Raw genomic sequence first — 22730 nt, forward strand, 5'->3', positions numbered from 1 at the left:
GGAAAGGTTTGCATTGTAAGCAGCAGGGTATGGAAAATGGCCAGGCAGTTGCTTGCCTTTGCAAGTCATTCCTTCACTTGTTTTTTCCCTTCCCTCCTCTCGTAACGACCCTCTCGCACACGGGATTTATTGCGTGGTTGGGGTTTGATGCCCTGAGTGTGTAAGGCAAAGCAGACAGTGCTTGATTTTTATTCCACGAGGAAAGTCTGGGCTGAGAAGCCAGCCAGCCAGGATCATTCACAGCTCTGGGCAAGAAGTATCCAGCTGATGGCAAAAGCACTACCCGTGCCTGGGCCAGCTGTGTGCTGAAGCTGCCAGCCTCCCACCCAAGCACTAGAAATGCTCCAGGGCGCAATGGAGAGGGGGAGAAGACACTAAAGATGCCAAAATTGAGATGACTGGTGGCAGGGAAGAGGGGTGAGGAAGGAAGACAAGGAAATGGGAAAATGGTGCAGCATCTCGGGAAGGAAGCAGCCTGGGAGATGAAGAGCACTGCCCTGGGAGGACAAGGCGCAGGCTGGTGAGTGAAGGCAGGGCAAGCTGGCTCACTCGTTGCTGCCTGACTTTCTTTGCTCACTTCCAAGCAGAGCAGTTCCCAGCCAACCTGATGTCACCGGGCATTTGCTGGAGCCCCACCAGGCAACGTTGACCCTGCCTTGCTAGCAGTGCTTAATCACCTCACAACTTGGATTCTGCAGTGCTGGCTGGACACAAACCCCTCGCATCTCTACAGAGCTGTTGCAGAGCACTCCAGATCCCACTCACCAAGGATCTGACCACAACCCAGCCCCAGGGAAAGACACCAGCTCCGGGACCTGAAGCCCCAGCTGTCTTCCCAGGCAGACAGAAAGGATTTTTAGCAGTTGCCTTCGACTGATCAACTCTCTGAGGTGGAGGAAAAGGTTTATACAGAGGGTCCAAACCGCACCAGTCTAACCAAGACAGCAGAACTTTCAGCCAGGCAGCTACCAGCAGGCTCTGCATTGGGTCTTCTTCAGTTTAGCCAACAGGGTTAAACTCCCCAGTGCCACATTGGCCAAGCCCCACAAAAATCCCTCTGTTCAACCCAAGAAATCCAAAGCCCAGCTACATGTAGAAATGGTAAGACTTCAGGAGGACCTTCTGCAGTAGCTGCAGCACTTACCTCATCCGACTCGTCTGAGAGGGTCCGCAGCAAGATGGGGAAGAGGCTGTCGGTGTGTCGGAACATCTAGAACCAGAAGGACAGATGGCATCAGTCCTACAGGCCTGGTCACCCCCTGCCACAGGATCCCTCACCCCACGGGAGGCGGCTGAAAGCTTCACCAGCATTTTACATGAGCTAGAGAGCTTTTCTTCCTTAAGCTACTGGGTATGCAGCAGCCAAAGCTTTCTCAGAAAAAGGCAGGTGGAAACTTGGTTGTAACGCTACCAAGGTAATTACAGTCAATTCAAAGGCATGGAGCAAGCTGGGAGTGGAGGAACCTAGTCCCACAGAGGAAGCAACAGGCTCACGTGCTGCGTCCCTGACTTACCTTACGAGGAGTCTTGATGTACAAGTGGTAGAGCCATTTCAACACTGCAATTCTGGTCATCATCCCAATGGATGTGTCATGAAGGTGGCAGTCCAGCACCTGAACTATTCCATCAAGGTTCAGGGTCACCTGGATCCTCTCACAGCTGCACGGAAAGGAGAGGGGCTGGTTCAGTGCTGTCGTGTCCAACTCCCTCCTCCCATGGTGGGGAGGTCTGCAACTGGGGGCTGCACCAAACAGCTCAGACCCTAGGAAATCTCAACTGTCCCCTTGGCCTGCTTCTGCCCCACTCAGCCTGGCCACCCACATTTCTTATTCTGTGTATCCAGATCTGCTCACGGCAAACCCAACATCTGCGCTCATGTCTTCAAGAGTTCCAACAGTCAGGAAGCAAGCTCCAGGCTTGCAAGCTCGTGGGGTCATGGGTGGGCATGGCCAGGTTTGCCTGTGTGGCACAGGTAGCTGACTGGCATTATGAGATGGGGAAGCACAACGAGAGACACAGCAACACACCAAAAAAACTTGCTTTAGGAACAACAGAACTCTTCCAGGCTTCCACTTTCCCCAAAAAGCTGGTACTTACACGTGACAAGACACCATGTTAGATGAATCCAGTACCATGGCTGTGTTGAGAAACCAGGTTTGGGGTTCAAAGACTAGATGATCCATAAAATGCACTCAGGATCCATCTCGGGTTTAACCAGCTCAAACATGTCCAGAGGACATCAACCCACGTGTCCTCAGACTCCACTAGTTGGGGCCACCCTACCAGGTGAGGACAGCCAGTTTCTGCTAATCCCAGCAGACTCGTGCTGAGGACTGCAGATGGTGCCCTGACTGGCAGTATTTTTGGGATGTAGCTCTCGACTACAAGGCTGCCTTGATAACATCATCTTGTTTCCCAAAAGATGAGGATAACTCTTGGTCATCAAGCAGGGATGAAAGCAAACAACTCCCCTGTTCACCAGGACATTGCCTCTTTTGTAACATCAACAGCCTACAGACCCTTAACTCTTATTCTCCAGTCATTTTCCATACAGTTGGGACTGCACTGGGACAGGAGATCCCAACAGAGAAGGTCATGTTATGGCATTTGTCCTGTTTGTGATCCTGAAGTCTACCTGACAGTTTCCCACCTCCTCAACAGCAAGGACGTGGGAAGTACCTGTCTCAGGAGACATGGTTAAGGAGAGAAGGCTGGACCTGAGATGGCTGAAGGCCAGATAGTTGAAGCAGACCTCCAAAACGTAGTTACACTGAAGAGCTAAGTCAGTCCTGTCCTACCCAAGCTACTGAATTATTCAAGGCTGGACCAGACTTTGCCGATTTTTCTAGCATGCGCAGGGCTGCTCTGCATCTCGTTTGATAAGAAATCCTAAGGGGCAGATTTCTCATGGTATAATTTGCAAGTAGAGCTGCGGCTTAATAGGATTTGATCTTCCCCAGGACACACGTTGTAAGGGCGAGACGAGGAGGCTGCAGCCCCTCACAGCCCTGCAGAGATCTGAATGCTTGATTTGCCTCACGTAACAGATGCTGGGGTCTGCAAATTGCATTTTGAGTTGGACTAAGTTTCACTTTGATGTTGCAAACAACAGCCGAGGGCCAAATGCTCAGATGTGCAGAACCGAAGGGAAGAAGGGACCCAGCGCACAGGGAGTGTGGGAGAGGAGATGTCCAAGGGAGCAGCGTCCCAGGCCATTTAAGCCAGCCTGAGCAAGCACCGTATGTGATTTTCCTGCAAAACCAGCTCCCGCTGCAGTGGCAGAGCCTGCCACCCACCCAGCACAGGGCTCCTGATGGAAGAGGAGTATGAATCCTTGACCTGATTATATGTCCACACCAAAATATGCATCGCCTGTGCAGGATGGGGGGAAAAAACCCCTCAGGGTAATGTGTGTTTTCAGAGGGAAGTGGGAGAAAGGATGGCACAGAGAAGCAGTGCGTGAAGCCGGCTGGTTTGGAGGTGGCCTTGATGCTGTCACATCCACCAGCTCCACGCTGCTGTGAGGCAGGGTGGCATGGTTTGCCATGGCACTGTTAGAAGAGGACGCTGGACCTCTGCCAGCACGGCAACAAGCCGTTTCCAGACTGGCTTGTGTCAAAACTGCTCGTGAAAAGCCCTTCCCCAGTGATGCGGTACCTCGGTGGATCCTAGGTGGCTCAAGCCAACATCCATTCGAGCTGACCCCAGGAGGCAGCTGGCAGCGCCAGGCTCCCCTCGAGTCAGCCAGACCCCAGCCATGCCAGGTACCACCGCCCGGCAGCTCTGCTGGCCTCAGCCCCTGCTAAAAGGGATGGTGGCTGGGCAAAGCTCGCTGGCTATCCTCTCCCCGCATCTACCCAGACAAACCTTTTCAGGGGGGTTGCCAGCAGAGAAGTAGCTTGTTTACTCAGCACAAAACCAGGGCACCATCCTGAGAGGCAAGAGGTCTGATGAACACGTGAAATCGGGCTAAAAATCTCCCACCAACCACACTCCTCTGCCTTCGAGATGGAGCAGCACCAGATTCCTATGGGCTGCTGCCTTTCCAGGGAGGAAGGCAGCAGCTGAGCGTGGTGAGCACTGCCGCAGCTCCGACGTGGGCTCACAGCTCACCCCAGCTCTCCTTAATCCCCAGGCAGGGCGGAGCAGGAGCAGCAGTAATGGCATTGCGTTAATGCGATCCTCTGGGCCTGCCACGCCAGCTCCCAGCGCCGGCATCTGCGGCAGGGCAGATGTCAGATGCAATTGCTTCCATCTAACCCACTACCCCAGATTCGCCTCTGGAGGATGAACGTGGCCCTAGCACTGCCTCCGTGGTTCGGCTGTGAAGGCAAGAACATGTTTTTAAGGCAAACTGAGCAACAATGGGGGCTGCAGCAGGCTCCAGCCTCTGAATACTGATACACTTTGCTCAAGCTGAGTGGTGAGGCAGGAGACCTATCTCCCAGCACATCCCCTAAGTTCAGAAAGCATCCTCCAGCATGGAACAGTGCTTGCTTTCGCACTGTGATCAACCCACAGCAATTTTTTTCACCCCATATCACTTATCAACTCATTTTCTCATTTCTCCCCTTTCTTCAAGGGCTTCTACCATCTCTCTCCTCAGCGGTCGCCTTTTCTCTGCCAATGCCTGAGCTGTCATCTCCCTCCTGGCCTCCTGCCCGGCCCAGCTGCTTTCCTGACCCCGTTTTCAGACAAGGTTAAGGTCGAGGCCAGGCTCTAGCCTTTAAGCAGGCCCAGCAAAGTGGCTTTGCCAAGGGTGGAAATATCCAGGTTCTTTTATTGTGGTCCAAGTCACAAGGGCAGCTCCCATACGGGCTGGCAGCTATGCTGCTCAACAGGCTCGAGCCAGTGGCCAGGAGGTAAATAGCTCCTCTCTGCTATCGGTGCCACAAGCTGTCGCTTTCTTGTCCTCCATTGCTCTTATTTTGGCGCTCTTGGCTTCCTTCTGCTTACTGCGGTTTCCAAGTACTGGAAGTGCCCGCAGCACCAGCGCAAGCTGATCTCCCAGGGAAGCGATAATGAGGTCTAGGCAGAGGCATCCAGTCCAGCGAGACGTAGATCACGAGAAGGGCTGGTGCAGAGTGCCCCACATCCCCCTCCAGCTCATCCACCCAACGGCGCAGTGGGAGCAGCGAACCCATCTACTCACTCCAGGCTGGAGAGAAAGGTCAGGAGGAGCCTTCCCAAGAGGACACCCTGGACCTGAAAGCTGCAGCAAGACAAGCTGCTGGAGAAGGGAACTCCAAGGAAGGCTTGGTGCACGAGCTCAAAGTAAGCCATCGTGCTGCCTTCAGCCATCTACCCCCTGGGTGCTGCAGGGCACCCAGCACCGTCCCAACCCTCCACCCAAGCGCTCACCACCCCGATGAGCTCCCCAGCTGCACCCCGACGGTGTGCCAGGCTCTGGGCACGGGGCTACAACTTCCAGCATGAGACACGCAGCAGCAAATTTAGCTTTGTACTAAGCTCTAACTACCACATTGAAAAGTCCGATTTAAATGCAGACTCGGGCAGTTAAGCCACGTGGCAGCCGTTTGCCCTTTCTGCAGCGAAACAAGCAGCTTTACGTGTCCATGTGTCCCTGAACATCACCCAAAACAAGAAGCCTTCCTTGCAGCAATAATGACCACAAAGGCTTTTCCGGAGCCCCCATATCCCTTATCTTGTTTGGTGAGGGACCGTGGTCCCATCACCCTTGTCCAACCACCATGCATCTAACCCAGGCAGCCCTGCTGACCACTGGCCAGCTGTGCCTGACTGTCCAACCAGCAGCATGGTCAGGAAATTGTCTCAAACTGTCCAGGTCTTGTACTGAAATGCCGACACAGTTACAAGAGCCTAAAAGGCACTTTCCAGCTGTTTTGGTCCAGCGATGCAGGACACACATCTGCATCTTCTCCTGCAGCAGCTCAGACCGACGGAAGGAAGCCCGGGCTCTGCTCCAGAAGCCACACTTCCAACTCCCCTTCCTGATCCAGGCTCACACCAGCAATCGCAGCATCAGCATGGTCAGCTAGGCCACAGGAAGGCTCCAGTGCTTCTGCATTATAGTTCTGGTCCACTTCCAATGACAGGCAGTTTTGGCAGAAGCTGGAAGGAGGGACCCCCACCTGCACAGGGAGCCACAGAGCCCCTCCAGCCCTGTGCAGCCAGGCTCCCCCAGGAGTCAGTTTTGTCTCAGCACAGGCACAGTCTTCATTTCCTAGTAAATGGCACCAGGAAGGTCCCTCCAAGTGAAGCTGGCAATTACCCTAGCAGCATTTTGGGTTGCCAACAGCACGTTCTAGGAGCAGGGGGGACGCATGTGTCAGTTTGTGGTCACAGGAACGTGCCCAGCATCTATGCATCAAGCATTCAGACCTCGTCATCTTCTTGGATAGCATCTCCATGGAAGACATCCCTCTGCAGCCGCGGGGCCGTGAGCTCCTCCGCCCCCGCTGACCGAGGTCCTCCTCCTTTAGTCGCTGCTGCAGTGCTATCCCTCTGCAGATGGCTGTGTGGGGAGGGCAGGAGAAGGGGGCGTGAGAGCTGGATGCCTGGCGCTGGGCCATGCTCCATCACTCTCTCGCCGGGGAGACTGGGGGAAGCAGCGGGGGGGACATGAACAAAAACACAAGCAAAGAGTGACTTCATCTTAAAAGGCAGCTGCAACTTCCTCTGCTTGCAGGCTTCCCAGCTTTTCCAAGCAATGCTATGGTTTCCTGTGGTCCTGTCTTGACACCCAGTGGGCATTCAGCATGCAGGCAGCTGCCTGCTCCCTGGTGTGAATTAGGCTGCAGCTGGCTGTAGGTGCCAGCTCTCACCTTCCCCTGGCTCCACAGCCAAGCCAGACAGCCTGAGGAATAGATGGAGCACCAGGCAGGTACCTGGGGCTCTTGTTGGCCAGGTACAGCCCCCCAGCCCCATGCCAGTCCCCCACAACAGGTACCATGGTGAAAATGTTTCGGGTCCCAATGCTGAGCCAGCAGACATCACACAGGATGGGGAAATGGGCTTCAGGGCAGGTAAACCCCAGGGTAAAACCTGGAGTGTCTACTTTAACAGAGGTTAGGAGGGCTCAAGAACAAGACTCCCTGCAAAATCAGGTCTCTTAGAGACACGAAGAGTCTTGCATCCTGTCCCAGACGGTTTTCCCCAGTGCCCGGGGAGCCTGCAGACTGCTTCAGCTTAGGCAGCCGTTCTCCTCCCAGCTCCTGGTGACACTGTGATCAAGTCACTCCAGCTCTCCCTGCATCTGTCCCCCTTTGGTCTTCACTCCCTCTCTCCCCCACGTGCAAGCTCTTCAGCACAGAGCTGCAGTTATCACTTGTCTTGACTTAACACCTCTCCTTTTCCTTCCCCTTCCCAATTTCAGCCCTGTGCACACCCACTTCTGCACCTGCTAAACTTTAAGGGGTGAGGAAGGCCAGGACACAGCAGGAAAGCCAGGGAAAACCATTTAACAACCATAAACAAAAATCTAGACACAAATGAAAAGACCTGTGCTTTCAAGAGAGGAAAAAATGAGGGGCATGATTAAGACCAGGCAGTAGCTGGGCTTTGCATGAGTGCAAAAAAGGAACAGAGGGTACAGACCATCAACCTGAAAAGCTGACGCCTGCACTGCTCTAGGATGCATTATGATGGGCATCACGCTGGTAGGATGCAGATAGAGTAACGCGTCCTATTTCGGGGCCCACAACAACAAATAAATACATGCATCAGCACAATAAAATTGTTGGAAATCACAACCTCTGAGGAAGAGAACTGCAGGCAGCAGGAGGAAAGGGAAGATGCGTTACAAAAGTAGATGGATGTGTCCCCAAATTCACTGACAGCTGGATGGGAAGAAAGGTATTTGCAGAAGAGATAGATGAGATATTGGGAGAGATTGTGCTGGGCACGGAGCTGCTCTCTGCGGGCGTGGGGCTGACTAATGCCACGCAAAGCTGGCAGGGGGACAGGCTGGCAGCAAATGCTGCCGAGACCCCTTGCCTCTCCGGCAGTTGGAGCTGAACAGCATGGCCCCAGGCACAAGCCCACGGCAGCGTGCCGTGGTGGGCTGCCAGGACTGCAGCACAGAAGGCTGCGGTGCCCAGCAGCAGGGCCAGCGCTCTCCAGGCTCTTCTGCCAGCCCCAGACAGTTCATGTATCACCTTCTCAGAAGGCCTCTGCATCTCTGGCCAACCAGCACATCACTGTTCCACTACCACCATTCCTCTGCAAAGGCAGGAGGGAAACAAATGTCTCCTATTTTAGCCAAGCTACAAAGAGCCATAACCAAGGCAACCATTCACCTTCTCCCCATTTCCACCCTATCTTTTTAAGCCAGAGTGCGCCACCATGGGGGCTTGAAGGCAGGCGAGGTGCAGAACCCTGAATGCACAGGCACTTGCTGCCTCCGCAGACCTCCCCAGGGGGCTTTGCAAGGTCTCCTGCAGGGGAAAACACCTCAATTTACCACAAAGTCAAGAAATTTTGGTGCAAATGCATCAGAGAGAAGCAGTCAGCTCCTACAGCATCCCCAGTCGTCCACCCCACTGTGACCCAGGAGACCCCAACTGTTTTTCAGCCCAGACCATCTTTCTCCACAGCTTTGTCAGCATCTGTCAGTCACTGTGTGTACCCTGAGAAGCCTTCCCTTCTTCTCAAGCCCCTCTGAAGCAACAAACATACCCTACCTGGTTACTGTGAAGACACTGCTGTTGCTGAAGTTCGAGTCACCGGATGCATCCAGAGAGCCTGGGGGCAGGTAAACCAGAGACACAGTTAGTGGGATGGCAGGGAAGGTGGAGGCTGGAAAGCTAGCTGCATGACCTTCTGCAAAGACATCACCATCCATCATCTGAGGGTCCAGAGAACCTGAGGATCCCTTCTGCCTGCAGCGAGCATTTTACACTCCTTGTCAAACCCTTCTCCAATGCCAGAGGTACTGGGCGAAGCTGGTGGAGGACAACACTCCCCCGGCAAAATGCAGGCTGCACAGCTTTAGACCTCTGCCCCAAACTGGGTCTCTTCCTCTGTAATGGAGACCCAGACACATCCTTCTGACTGTTTCAACCATTCCCAAAGAAGGAGCTCAGAACTGCAGAGCTACCTTTCATCATCCAGATTTCAACGCCTAGAGATACCACACAAGCACAGGAAAGGCTGAATCCAACCCAGGACATCTCCACCTGGTCAGTTCTCCCACAGCATGAATCCATGCGGAAGCCAAGCAACCCAAACAGCTTTCCAGTCTCTGCTCTGTGCTAAAACTGGGTCTTACAAGCACCGTGACAAAGCACGAGAGGATGAACTTGACTCTTCATGCCCCCTTGTGCCAACAGCCTCTACTCACACACGGTGGCACCGCCACATCAGCACAACCAGGGAGCAGAGCTCTGAGTTTGCGATGCAAAAGCATCGCAGGTTTAACTGATCCTGCCTGCTTCAAGTGCAATCTGACCCCAAAGGGGTAGAGATTAAAGCAATTAAACTTTCTGTTGAATGTTTTCAAGCTCTTCTACTAGGTTTTAATAAAAGGAGGTATTCTTGGGACAAATACGGAATAAAAAAAAAAGTTAAATTTTCACTGCGGTGCTACAGCACTGGATTTTTCCCCTCCATGTCTTCCAAAAACACTACTGCATTGGCCGGGAATCGAACCCGGGCCTCCCGCGTGGCAGGCGAGAATTCTACCACTGAACCACCAATGCCATCCCGCCTGCTAGCAGCTCCTGCCGGCCCTGCAGCTCCATGACTCCCTGCCTTCAACCCAGCTGCTGTTGCACAAGAAAAGCCTTCAGCCTTTTAATTCCCACCTTCCTGCTCCCTCTTATGGCAGGATTTTCCAAAAGCCACTTGCGGGTGTGTTACAGAAGAGCACCGGGCTGAATGTGCAGCCCCGGAAGAAAACAACAGATTAGCCCACATGATTTAAATGTTACACGTATTTCATATGCCTGGACAAAGATGTACCAGAAGTAGCATGTAGTCATCCCAGGTCAACAGCTTCAAAGGGATGCTGGAAGGCTAAAGCTGCTGCTGTTTTCAGGCATTGGTCCACCAGGACCCTCTCTGTTTAATTTCTTCTCACTCGAACCCTCTTCCTGGTCTCCCATCCTGCTTGCAAACTTTTGCCTGTTCTGTTCTAGAAATTTTAGGACTGTGACAATACCCACGTGATGGTCTCAAGAGTAACATGAATGTGGAAAGGACCCAAAATTCTTCTCGTTTCTGTTCTCTACCCTTCCCCAACACAGGCATCCTCCATGTACACGCTGATGCTCTCCCAGGACTAACACAGCTCTCTGAGCTCTCCTTTGGCTGACGGTAGCTCCTCCCAAACCAGCAACTGCAGGACAGGTGGTCTATTCTCTTCCCATGTTATGTAGCAAGACACTAAACACTGCACTATAAATTACCTTTTTCAGGTCAACTTAATGACTAAGCCAAAGTGAAGCACAGTGAGGGGATGGGGGTGCTCGCCAGGGAACACAGCACTGCCGCCCTGCTCGGGCTCCAGCCCAGATCACAGTGACCCTGCTACGCAGACAGCACCAAACATGTCTGCCTCAGCAGAGGATCATCTGTGAAACAGGACACAAGGCTCAAAGAAAGCACGCAGGTCCCACGTGCCCTGAGTTGCCCCAGGACACCAAACCAACCCAAGAACTTCTTGAGGACCTTCCCCTTGGCCTTCCTCACACCTCTAATGGTTCACACAAATGGGAACTCACTGTTGGACGCTGCCTCTGGCTTGGAAAGGGACTCCTCTGAGGTGGGCTCTGCTGGTAGGGTCTGCTTGGCCTCGTCCATTTCATCGTCCTCTGGGATGACCAGCTTCATCAGGCTCTGGTTGCACACGTTTGCCACTTCCTTGATGTCTGAATGTAGGCATTGTAAGGAACACACAGTCCCACATGTGGCTATGTGCCACATCTGGCCAGCCATGGAGAAGCCACTGCAGCCCCATCAGGGCTTCCCCAGCCCAGCTACTGCAACCCCCTTCACGTCCAAAGGGCTAGCGTGGGTTCTAGCACTTGGTGGGAGGACTTGTCCTGGCCCTCTCCAGCTACGCAGCTGGCCCTGCGCCCCAGGGGCAGGAAACAGGCACTTCCCTTTGGGTTGCTGTAGCAGGAATGGGAGCAGCTCCAAGTTACAAGGATACTCTTCTTACGATCATCATAGGAGAGACACGGCAGGACAGCAGTCAGGATCCCTGAGGAGTAAGGCAGCATCACCCGGCCAGCCAGCTGGATGAACTCCCTCATCCAGCACATGGCTGTCAGCTGGATCAGGTCATCTGGAAGACATCAGACAAGCAAAGGTGAGGGAAAGGACAGCACTGGCAGCTGAGCAAGCTCCACAGGGCAAGGACCACCTGCAAGCAGAAAGCTGCCTCTGCTCCATCCAGAATCACTAGTCCAGAGAGATCCTCGTCTGGGACAGCTTAGTCCCAGAGACAGACAAAACCTGAATCTGCAGTGAGGCTGAGATTAAATGCAATCACTTGGTTTCAGACTTAACCCAGTCCAATCCATAACCCATGTTTCCCCATTTACAAATATTCCGTCCAGCTCCCCAATGCACAAGGATATTTCCTCCGTCACACCTGTAGCAGTTGTGTGTCTGAGTCAAGCATCACTCCTCGAGCTGGGGTTTTATTAACTTCCCCAAGTCCTGAAAAAAGGGAGCACTGCTGGGCGAGTCGGCCAATGCAAGGCCACATTTCAGGCTTGAGCAGTGTAAATTCATTTGGCATCAGTTTAATCAAGAACAAGCAGTCTTCATCCATTTCTATTTTTCTATCTCACAAGAAACCGACTCCCATTCAGTAACATTTAAGGAGCAGTTTAAGATCAATGAGCACAGCTCACAGACAAGATCCTTCTCAGGAAACACATCTAACTACAGCTGTAACCCTCGGCCACTACCTACACAGCAGACCCACAGGAGCTACAGCGCAGCACTAACACAAAGCGCCAGGCACATCATGCTTAAGTCTCCTGTCCCTAAGGAGATCCTTCTGGATGTGCTGGATACCCACAGGTGCCATCCGCAGCCAGATATTTTACTGTCAGGTACCTCTGCTTCAGGAGGATGCCAGACCTGTATCTGAGCAGTGCCAACCGTGGGAGCTGCCTGTTCCCCTGCTTTCAGTGGGATTTGCATGCACAGTGACCAAGAAAAGGCAAGTGGGTGAGCTGGTGAACAGCCTGCTGAAAAACTCCTGGCCTCAATCTATGGTGGTTGATAGCAGATGCTACCTGCAACTCACCCGCCGCCTGGCAGTGGATCACCAGGATATTGGCCATTTCTGCAAACTTGACGCTGGAAGGATTCTTCTTGATCTCCTTAAGGAACTCCCCGAGAGCCACCTCGCACCTGCAGAGAGGCAGAGCAGGTGATTAGTGCTCAGTCACCTTGGAGACATTACAGAGAAGTTCCGGAGACCAGCCTCCTACACACATATATAGAAAGGACGCTGGTGGCACAGCAGGCATGCCTCCGCACAGGGGCAGGGCCAGGAAGAACAAGGCTGACAAGCTCGCCTTGCCCCAAGGCAGAGACTGCACAGATGCAAGGAAGGAGGCAACAACCGTCTGGAGCCCCCCGCACCTTCCTGCAAATCCCTTAAGAGCCACACAGGCTCTGCTGAGATGGAGGTGTGCCTGGGATGCGGAGCAGAGAGGGCAGCAGCAGGGCAGGTGATACCCAAAGCTTTCAGTGCTTGTTCCTCAACAAGCAGACACCAGGAACCAAAGCAGTGGGGAGGATCCAGGAGGGCTTAGCAGTGGGATAGACCCAGGAGGGTTTGGCAGTGGGACAGACCCAATCCAATCTCACCACTTCCTTGTGCCCTACAGAACAGGTTCAGTTTTACTTCCTTCCAGTGCAAGAAGCCAAGATCCTCTGACCTCCCTGAGAACACGCAGCCTGTGCTTCAAAATGCTTCTGTCTTGAGACCAGCAATGGATCTGAGGAGCAAGCTTGCAATGCTTGCCTCTCTTCTCCACCCAGGAGAAGCTGGGTTGGTGCTCAACCTTGCTGAGAGGGGCTCAGATGCTACAAACTTGTTCACAGAGCTCATACCTCAAGCACACGTGAGCTTCTGTGGCTCTGATACTGGGTGCAAGGGCCGGGAAGGCAACAACTCAGCTGAGCCAAAACAGTTGGTCCCCCAGCACAGACCACAGTGTCCTCCACAGCCACTCCAGCCACAACAAGCTGGGGAAGGGAGGCCCTCGTCAAGGACAGTTTGATTCACCAAGACAGCCAGATTGCTCTGTCTCCCACCATGCACACGTGGTTTTGCTGCAGTTACACAAGAGCTGCAAATAAATGAAGATGGTGACGGACAAACTGAGCAAGACACAGCCCTCGCACTCGGCCAGCCTCCACACTCACATTTTCCGTATCTCCTTGCTGTTGTCTCCCAGGATCTGGAAAAGCCCATCCAGGATTTCTGGCAGGTAATCCAAGAGGTTGATGTCAGGCACAGACTCTAAAACCAGGATCTAGCTCAGGGGAGGAATAAGAAAGAAGAGGTGAGTTTTGCAGAAGCTAACTGACATCACCAGCACAAATCTGGCACAATACTGAGGAATTCAGAGCTGCCCATCTCAGAAAGAAGCTGAGTTAGCACAGGAAGCAAGCGATAGCCTGCAGCATCGCTATGTTTCTAGTCACAGCTCTGTAAAATGCAGCAGGGATCAGGAATGACTGCCAAGATGCGTGCAGGCAGACCTGGGATGGCACACAGTACGGCAGAAAGAGAGCGCGCAGAGGCACGGTCTCCCCAGAGCCGGGCTAGGCACCGAGAGCCTCTGCCTCGCACAGAAAGGAGAAAGCAGGCAGAGAGATACTTTGCCTCCTGGAGAGTGACATCTCTCCATATCACTGCTGGGTGATGGAAAGCAGTCTGGCACTGCCCCTTGGGAGACTGTAACCTCTAGATCCAGTATAGTCATTTATACCAGCAATACTCTTACTTTCTAACTTGGTATGCAACGTCCTGAACCTGGCTGGCAGAAGTGAAGTATGATGTCCCCGAGACTACAAAAGCGAGGTGACGGGAAGTTGGCAATTTAAAGAAGCAGGTGAAAAACTCTGCTGCCTTAAAAAATCCCATCCATATAAATTCAGGTGCCCAAGTTCACACATTGCTGCAAATATCTGCTGTTTGCCCAGACACAGGATGCTGAGGGGTCACGGTATTTTGGAGTTTGGACTGGTCAGCACACATGGCACTGTGTGTACCTACCCAGGATATAATGAACTGGCGGGCATACTGGTTGTTGGAGTAAATCCTCTCGCGCAGCAGTGGGATGAAGCCCACCAAGTCAAACTGGTTGCTCTCTGTCACGATGTCCTGCAGAGCCCAAGCAGAATGTGTTAGGAGGGATGGCCACCACCACGTCCACACAGCCACTCCCACCCAGCCTTTTTTAAGGCACATGACAGGAAACAGATGACAAGCAGCTGATGCATGGGTCTGTAGGTCAGGAGACCCGGGGAGAAGGAATCACGTGGTTTATTCAGCCCACGAGCCAGTAATTCCCCTTGGGCAGGGACTAACGCTGAGTGGGACCCAGACAAGGAGGCTCCTGCCCGCTCTGTGCCAGCCTGCCTGAACAGATGGAGGATGGGAGCTTCTCCCATTCATGCCTCAGTGGTGTGTTGCACACATGAGCAAACACCTTTGATGTAACCAGGCGTACCAGGGGTGGGAGAGTACCCTGGCTTTCCTTTAAAGCTCTTCCTACACGCCTGGTGGGTTTTGCTGCATGGCTAACTCTCTCGCGCCAGGGCAGTGGAGCAGATCTCCCAGCAAGAAGGTCTGCAGCAGGCGATGCGGAGACTGTGTTAACTGCTATGATAACGAGAAGGAGTGAGGGCAGTACCTAGCAGTGAACCACTCACCTCTGAACAGCAGAAAAAAAACCTGGGAGGTCTGCAAGAGTAAAAGCCTGTAGGCAAGCAAATTACCAACCCTGCCCCTCACCTCGAATCAGCAGCAGAACAGATCTGCTCACATCGCTACTTGCTTAGGCAAGGGAGGAGAGGCAGAGGAACAGCCCTTCTGCTGCCTTGAATGGGGCTGCAACTCTACTTGAATTAAAACCTCGCTCCTCCAGACACCCACTCCCAAGAGCTGAATGCACATGTGACACTGTGATAACCTACCAGCCCTTTGACCCAGCTGCCTGACATCGCCACCAGTTCCTCAATCTAAAAGGCTACGGTCAGTGAGGGGAAGAAATGTTTTGACAGTAGCCACAGGACTGAGCGGGGATGGTTTTAGCGGCTGCAGCCTCGGGGACAGACACGTGCCCAGCCAGGAGGACGTGCCCACAGCCTGCACCAAGGATTCTCAGCTAGAGAGAAAAAATACCTTGAGAAGCCGATCGAGGAGCTCAGAGCCGCTTTTGACGTTCGGATCAGGATCAGCAGCCAGCTGTGAATGACAAAAACAAGAGCCACTACAGCAGTGGGTCCCAGCTCTGCTCCCCACTCTGCAGCGAAGCTCCCAGCAGGCTCACAGGACTGCTGCTCCCCTCTGGCATTACAGGGACGGACACAGAGAAGTCTCTTTATCTCCACCTCCTCATCAGGCCCTAAGAAATTCTCCTGAGAAACTTCCTAAGGGGGGCATCAAGCACCCGTCACCTCCCCTGACTACGCAGGTTTTCACGGGCCAGCAGCCACGCTCTCAAGTGGCGGAGAAATACAACTTGCCAGTGAAAAGCTGCAGAGACAGGCAGATGTAGACAGGGTATCGACCCTACACACCCCACAAAGCCATAGTGCTGCAGAGCCACCTCGCCTGCAGCCGTGCCGTCAGCCTCATTTTCTAATACCACTAAACAAGGAACAGGAAAACACGTCTTGGAGGTGAGAACAGAGAACAAGCTATCTTACAGTGAACTCATCACCCACAGTATCAGTGGCTACCGTGCTGCTGCAGGAACTGCTCCTTTGGTCCTTCAGACCTGCTGGGCTCAAAGCAAACCAGTTTACTTGGAAAGATGATTGCAGACAACTTGGTTGGTTTGATCCAGACAAGACGAGGACTAGGGAACAAGCCTTAGGTCTCCAGTGTGAGAAAGAAAAGCACATGGGGGTTGAGAGGAAGCTTCTTACCTTGCTCAGGCCATCGAAGAGTACGTTGAAATGTGGGAGGACGGAGCCCCTGGCCACCTTGACAATGTTATAGAGAGCCTCGCAAGCGTAGTACCGCAGCCGACTGTCGGCATCGTTGAAACACGTTAGCACTGGCTCAATCAGCTCCTTCAGGTAGAGCCCAGAGTCCTGGTGGACAGGAGAGGACCTGTTAGCTGAGGACCACACCACAGGGAGAGGGAAGAGATGGCGCTGCCCTGGAACATACTGCAAAAATTCAGGCCCACAATGGCTTAGTGCACCTATGCTGGATAGGATTTATTCATGAATTTTTAACTTTATTACTGAAATTATTGAATTTTATAATTCAGGCACAGTGACAGCCAACTGAGCAAGGTGAGAAGTTGTTTCAAGGAAGTCCACACCAGCCACTGAAGCAATCACTGCAGCTGTACTCAGCTGGTTTTGATTTGCAAAGCTGTGCAAGAAGTTTAGGCAGTTATTCAAGTGCTCGAGTGCCTTTCAAAGCAAGAGGGGCTGTTTCCCGCTGCACTCTGCTCATCTCTGCGGTAGACTGGCCCACAGAGAAACCGTCCCTGCCTCCCTCTGCCCTGCCGGCAGGAGATGAGGCAGATGCCCAGCAAAGCCAGCAGTCGCTGGCCCTCACGGCAGTCAGCTGCCGGCCAGGATTTATCCCACACTGCCAGCTGGTTTCAGTGTAAACCCACCAAGGTTTCCAGGACCAGGGAGAACATCCCAGAGAGCGACAGAGTGAGCCTACCTGCACCTTCACTTAAGCAAAGAAGCCCTTGGTCTGTTGGGCTACTCTTTGTAAAAGTCAGGAGCTGGGTAGTGCAGAGGAGCTGGTGGGTACAGGCTTCACAGAAACAGACGACTGGCAGCCCCCACAGCACCATCCTGCCCTGTTGTCTCCAGAAACACCAACTCAACCGTGGTTCCAGCTACCAGACAAGGAACAGCTTCAGCCTATGGAGCTGTTGGATGAAGCCACTGTGGGGCTCTGATTCGCAAGCAAGATTTGACACGCTGAAGTTTCTTCTCCTGGACCATGGAAGAACCATGCTAGGCTGACCCTGACTGCCCACAAGTGAGTATCTTTGCTAACAAGGCACCCTCCCCACCCCAGAAGACTTGCTTAAGGATTCACCATCACAGCGGGAGTTTCAGACAAACCCACAGGTAAATGCAGGAGGTTGGCTTGTTTTGAAGTTTGGGGAAACAGGCTGGCACTTCCCGAATATCTAGTAAAGGAGACAGTAAGAAAATCAACCGCACATGGGCTAGCAGATTAAAGAGTTCCACTCAAAGATTTATCAGCGTCCCTCAAGACCACCAAAACCAGCTCCCCCATTCCCTAGAGCCAGCTGCACCAGCAGCCCTAGCAGCACGGCGTGCCTGTCCCTGCACTGTGCAGGAGGAGCAGGCGTGTTACGTGCCTGGGCTGAGGGCAGAGCAGAGCGTTGCGCATCCCGGGGAGAATGGTTTTGCAAAGAGATTCTGTGTTTTAACAAGATGACGAAGACAGTAGCACTGCTAGAAGCCCCTGGCCACCAGCATAAAGACAGCTAACGCAAAAGTTGTCAGGCTTCAAAGCACCCGCTCAGACTGATCATGACTGTCATTAGAAGGAGAAAAAAATAATTAAAATCTACCTCAAAGCTCTTCCAACAGGCACAACCTGCTCTTCCTGCGCCCTCTGCTTTCACTGATGTACACCTTACCATGGATCAAAATGACTCCTTCCCTTGCAGGTGCTTTCAAAAACCAGCCGCATGGTTTGACACAAAACTCCGATGGAGCTCTGAGCCTGCAGAGTCCATCCTCCCCTCCATGGGGACAGGGATGCTCTGGCATAGCCCTGGAGGCAACTTACTGACTTTGTTCTCGTTACCGAGAGAAAAGTTATAGAAAAAGTGCGACAGAAATCAGCCAACTTCCCATGCAAGAGGCACCAATATAACACCTCCAGAATGAGACAGAGCCACCCACGAGTTCAGCAAGTAAAACTTCTGCCAAGCCCAACAGAAAGCTGCTACCTCAAGCTAACACAGCTCGACACCTTATGCCTCTTGCTTCTTTTGACTACAACTCTGCCACCATTTGGTCAATACCTTAGCCCTGCTTCCCAAAGGTCCTGCCCACACTGCCGGAGCCGACTGAGTTGGGGGTGGGAGATGGAAGGGCTGCAACTCTTCTCAGCTTCATTAACACAAATTAGTACCCACCCTGCTGAGTCTTGCCCAGCTGCTGGAGACCGAGGACAGACAGATGCACTTAAGCCATGCTTAGGGGGCTGCCAAAATGCAGTCCAGGCCAGAAAGCGCTCCTGTGCCCAAAGGATGCGGCTGGGTGTATTGAGGAAACCCAAAGAGAACCCAGCAGTATTCCGCAACACAGGGAGAGCTGGGGGGCCGCAGCGCTGCCAGCCTGAATCTTCCCATCACACTGATCCAGGACAAGCCACCATTCTCCCACTGCAACCCACACAAGCCAGAAAACCCACACCCACACCTACCTTGCCCAGGGCGATGGAGCAAGCAGCCAGGCCAATAAGTCCCCCTTTCCGGCTGTGGGGGTGCTGGGAGAGCGCAAACTCCTGCGACAGGATCTGGATCACGTGTTTGATTTGAGACGTGTTGTTCTGAGCCACAAACTCTCTCACCAGCCTGGGGAGGGAAGACGAAAGCACCCAGGGGGGCTTTAGGTTCTGCCTGATACAAATGCTTGGGGGCTCAGCTCCCCCCCCAGCTGTCAGAAACAGGCATTTTCAGCCACGACAAATGCCAGAGAAAGCAGTACTGAAACAGGGAATGCTCAAGGAGCCCACAGGTGAAACCAGAGCTCTCCCCTTCTCCCCGCTCACATCCAACAGGGGCTTGCTGCCATCTTGCTGCTCCCAGCCTGCAGCCTCCTGGAGGGTTCGTGAACTCCCAGCCCAGGGTGATCTGTCAAGGGCCACCTCACTGCAGTCGCATGCTGGCGGAGAAGAAGTCACCAGATCTTCAAACACCCTCTCCCACGCGGTGGGTTACAAGGGTCATTCACCCCCCGGCACGGCACAAGACGGCAGCAGAGAACTGCTCAGCACACACTAGGAGCGCTGGGGGCCTGGTAGGGAATTGCTGCCCACCAGACACATATGCAGCGCCAAGATTTTGGACCTTTTCAGCCACCTACACATCGCTTCAGCTGATACTCCATATATTTAAATAAGCTACTAACGGTATATTTAAATATACTCTTAAACAGCACAAACCTTAACAAAAAGCAAAGGTTTCCATCTGCAATACCGGCTCCTCCCCAGAGATATTTAACACATCAGCTGCACTTGAATGGAGAGACCTGCAACCCCGCTCCAGCCTGGGCAACTGCTTCAAGCTCCCGGGTCACCCAACTGGTCTCCCCTGCGGCAGAGCTGCTGGCCAGCCAGGGAGGTGCAGGCAGCTGTGCAGGCAGCTGTGCAGGCAGCTGTAGCATTGGTGGTTCAGTGGTAGAATTCTCGCCTGCCACGCGGGAGGCCCGGGTTCGATTCCCGGCCAATGCAACGCTTTCTTTTTTCTTTTTTCTTTGACTTCTATACATTACATGGACCCATGCATCTCAAGATCTCAGCCTAGATAAGGATCTTTACCTTAGTCTTCACAGAAGGTGCAAAAACCTCCACTGCCTAACTCCATACACGGGGGTTTTTAGCACTCTATTGAATCTCATGTTGCCCTATCCCAGACAAGTACCATTGGCCAGTATTCCACTTGATAATCCAGGAAAACTGTTATAGAAAATGTTCATGAACTCTCCTCCCAGAACAACTAACGCCAGCTGTGTTCTCATTCTGCTCCAAGGCAAAGCAGCTGCCCCCTTTCTCCCTGGGGGCATCACACAGTCACCCCTCGCTCTCCCTGCTCCCAAGCAGAGTTCTCCAACAGTTACGGCCCAACCCATTCCCCCAAACCGCTGCTTTAGGGAAAATAGCTCCATCTCCAGTCCCACTGAGCAGCACAGACTGTCGGGGTGATCCTTTTACTGCCTAGATTTTACAGACAAAGCTCTGTTTGAACAGGAATAACTTTACAGACTTCCTGCAAAAGTTTAATAGGCTCAAGATTTAACTAATAAGGCAAAAAGGTACTAGCAGCATCAGGGTCTGCATGCAGCAGGAGCTGCTCCCACATTACCAGCCAGAGGACGAGGAGGTACCTGAGCTAAAAGGCAGCGAGTCCCTCCTTGCTCCGTGCCACAGACAGGGGAGAGACGCTGCTGGTGCTGCTCTGCGATGGGTTTTAGCTGGTCTAAGCCTCTGTATCTGCAGAAAGGGTTGGCTCTTGCCTTCCTCCTCCTCATACCTTTCCCAAATTGGGCTTCCAGCTCAGTCAGCTGAACCTTCTGACTCCAAATCAGACTTTGGTTGGTATAAACCAACAACAAAACCCTAATCCTGGGGCAGAATAACTCAGAGCAGAGCTGCTTAGACACGTCGAGGAGTATCACCCCTCACAGTGGCAGCAAAGGGGCAGTTACTGAAGTATCCCTGAGGCTGGAGTTACGAGGACAGTGCAGCACACCTGCCACAACCCACACTTCAAAAACTACTCCTATAATGAAGAGAGAAAACAAGAGAAAGGTAAACACACAGAACAGAAGGGAGTAACTGAGTTGAGTTTCTCCCTGAGCACACACTCACCCCATCTTAAGAGCCATTTTTCTCTGCTGCCCATGTACACCCTTCCCACGCAGGACACTTATCTTGAAGGCACACAGTTCCCACCCCAAATCCCTCCCACACCTCCCACCAAACCCTCAGCACAGTGGCTCCATCCCCACGTCCCTGGCTGCATCTCCCACCCAAAATTCAGCCTCTCCGGCTTCAATCATGGTTCCCAGCAGCTGCCCGGAGGGGATGCTTCAGATCGCCTCCATCAGTGGAGCTCTCAGGCAGTACCCGGGGAGTACACGGTCCTTCCCAGGCAAAGCTGCGGACCAGAGCAGCACAAAGCACCCAGACCAGCGCAGGAAAGGTGTGCAGGCAACACAAGGGGGCACGGCCATGCCAGCAGGCACCTGCAGCCCTTTGGAGAGGAAGGCCTGAGCTCCATCCAAACAGCGGTGATGCAGAGAGAACGAGGCAACACCCAGCGGCCAGGGATGACAGCAGGCGTGTTCCCACCTCTGCAGCTGGACCGAGCACCCAACGAACGAGGGTGAGACCTCAGGGAAAGGGGGATGGCACCACAAGGAGACGAACCCCGGCTGACATGAGACAGGCCCTTGATGATGGGCACAACTGCCCCAGCGCCAGCCTGCTGCAGCTCCTGCCCAGTGAGACCCTCATGTTCCCCAGTTGTGCGCAGGGCTGGCACAGAGCCGGCAGCCTCCATCAGCGTTGCAGAAAAGCAAGTAATGCAGTTCTGAGCTTCTAAAGTTAAACTGCTCACACGTTTGCCCCGCGCAGCGCTGTGCAATGGCCCTGGGGACCCATCGTCAGGCCGGGCTTTCTGTGCTCACTGGCACGAATCCTGCCCTGGGACACGGCCTCGAGCTGGTGGGTCCCTGCTACAACCGGTCGGATGAGGCTGGGAGACACAGAGCAGCTCTGGGGGAGAGCCCCTCCTGTCCGGGCACTGCCCCGGACTGCTGGCCACTGACAGGACCCCTGCAGCCCCTTCCCCTGGCCCGCTGGCCACTGACAGGGCCACTGCAGCCCCTTCCCCTGGCCCACTGGCCCGACAGGGCCACCGCTGCACCTTCCCCTGGCCCGCTGGCCTCTGACAGGGCCACTGCAGCCCCTTCCCCTGGCCCGCTGGCCTCTGACAGGGCCACTGCTGCACCTTCCCCTGGCCCGCTGGCCTCTGACAGGGCCACTGCTGCACCTTCCCCTGGCCCGCTGGCCTCTGACAGGGCCACTGCGGCCCCTTCCCCTGGCCCGCTGGCCACTGACAAGACCCCTGCAGCCCCTTCCCCTGGCCTGCTGGCCCCTTACAAAGCCACTTCAGTCCGTGGCCCCTGACAGGGCCACTTCAGCCCCTTCCCCTGGCCCACTGGCCCGACAGGGCCACCGCTGCGCCTTCCCCTGGCCCACTGGTCCCTGACAGGGCTACAGCAGCCCCTTCCCCTTGAAGGGCCACCGTGCCCCCTGAGCCCCTTCCCCGGGCTCCCGGGCCCGCAGCCCCCGGGTGCCCTGGACCCCGTCAGGATGCCCCCGCAGCCCCCCCCGGGGAGCCCAGCCGCTCCCCTCCCGCGGCACAGCGGGTCCCACCCCCCCGGCGCCGCAGGAGGCTCCCGCGCCGCAGCCCACCCTCGGGGCGCCGGGGCAGCCCAGCTCCCACTTCCCCGGCCACCCCCCGCCCCTCCCCGCCTCTCACTTCTCAATCTCGAGAGCCGCCACCTTCCTCTTCTCGTAGAGCTTGTCGTTCAGCGCCCGCACCACGCTGGGCGCCAGCGGCGCCAGGTCCCGCTCCGCGTTCATGGCCCCGCCGCCCCGCCGCCCCCCGCACCGCGCCCACGTGACCCCTGCGCCAGGCCGCTGCCGCCCCCGCGCGGCGCGGAGGACTCCGCCTGCCCCCCTCAGCCCGCTCCCCTCAGCCCGCTCCCCTCAGCGCCCTCCCCTCAGCCCGCTCCCCTCA

General features: G+C 54.3%; 1 protein-coding gene and 2 non-coding genes across 3 annotated transcripts in view; 1 reads left to right on the top strand and 2 right to left on the bottom strand.

Moving 5' to 3' along the window:
• The window catches only part of VAC14 (VAC14 component of PIKFYVE complex), a 64511-nt gene extending 41893 nt beyond the window's left edge, over positions 1–22618 (bottom strand). Inside the window, exons 1-12 of the mRNA XM_056360799.1 lie at positions 22470–22618; positions 18626–18776; positions 16111–16278; positions 15362–15424; positions 14231–14338; positions 13375–13484; positions 12245–12351; positions 11135–11269; positions 10704–10850; positions 8664–8724; positions 1515–1659; positions 1145–1210 (exon numbers count right to left, since the gene is read on the bottom strand). Coding sequence (XP_056216774.1) covers positions 1145–1210; positions 1515–1659; positions 8664–8724; positions 10704–10850; positions 11135–11269; positions 12245–12351; positions 13375–13484; positions 14231–14338; positions 15362–15424; positions 16111–16278; positions 18626–18776; positions 22470–22573 — 1365 coding nt within the window. The 5' untranslated portion in view covers positions 22574–22618. The remainder of the gene's footprint in view (positions 1–1144; positions 1211–1514; positions 1660–8663; positions 8725–10703; positions 10851–11134; positions 11270–12244; positions 12352–13374; positions 13485–14230; positions 14339–15361; positions 15425–16110; positions 16279–18625; positions 18777–22469) is intronic.
• TRNAG-GCC (transfer RNA glycine (anticodon GCC)) lies at positions 9610–9680 on the bottom strand. Its single transcript has one exon. It is a non-coding gene; the product is annotated as a tRNA-Gly (tRNA).
• Positions 19584–19654, top strand: TRNAG-GCC (transfer RNA glycine (anticodon GCC)). Its single transcript has one exon. It is a non-coding gene; the product is annotated as a tRNA-Gly (tRNA).
• Positions 22619–22730: the final 112 nt, after the last annotated feature.

Source organism: Falco biarmicus, chromosome 15, assembly GCF_023638135.1.
Source record: "Falco biarmicus isolate bFalBia1 chromosome 15, bFalBia1.pri, whole genome shotgun sequence".
Classification (NCBI taxonomy): Eukaryota; Metazoa; Chordata; class Aves; order Falconiformes; family Falconidae; genus Falco; species Falco biarmicus.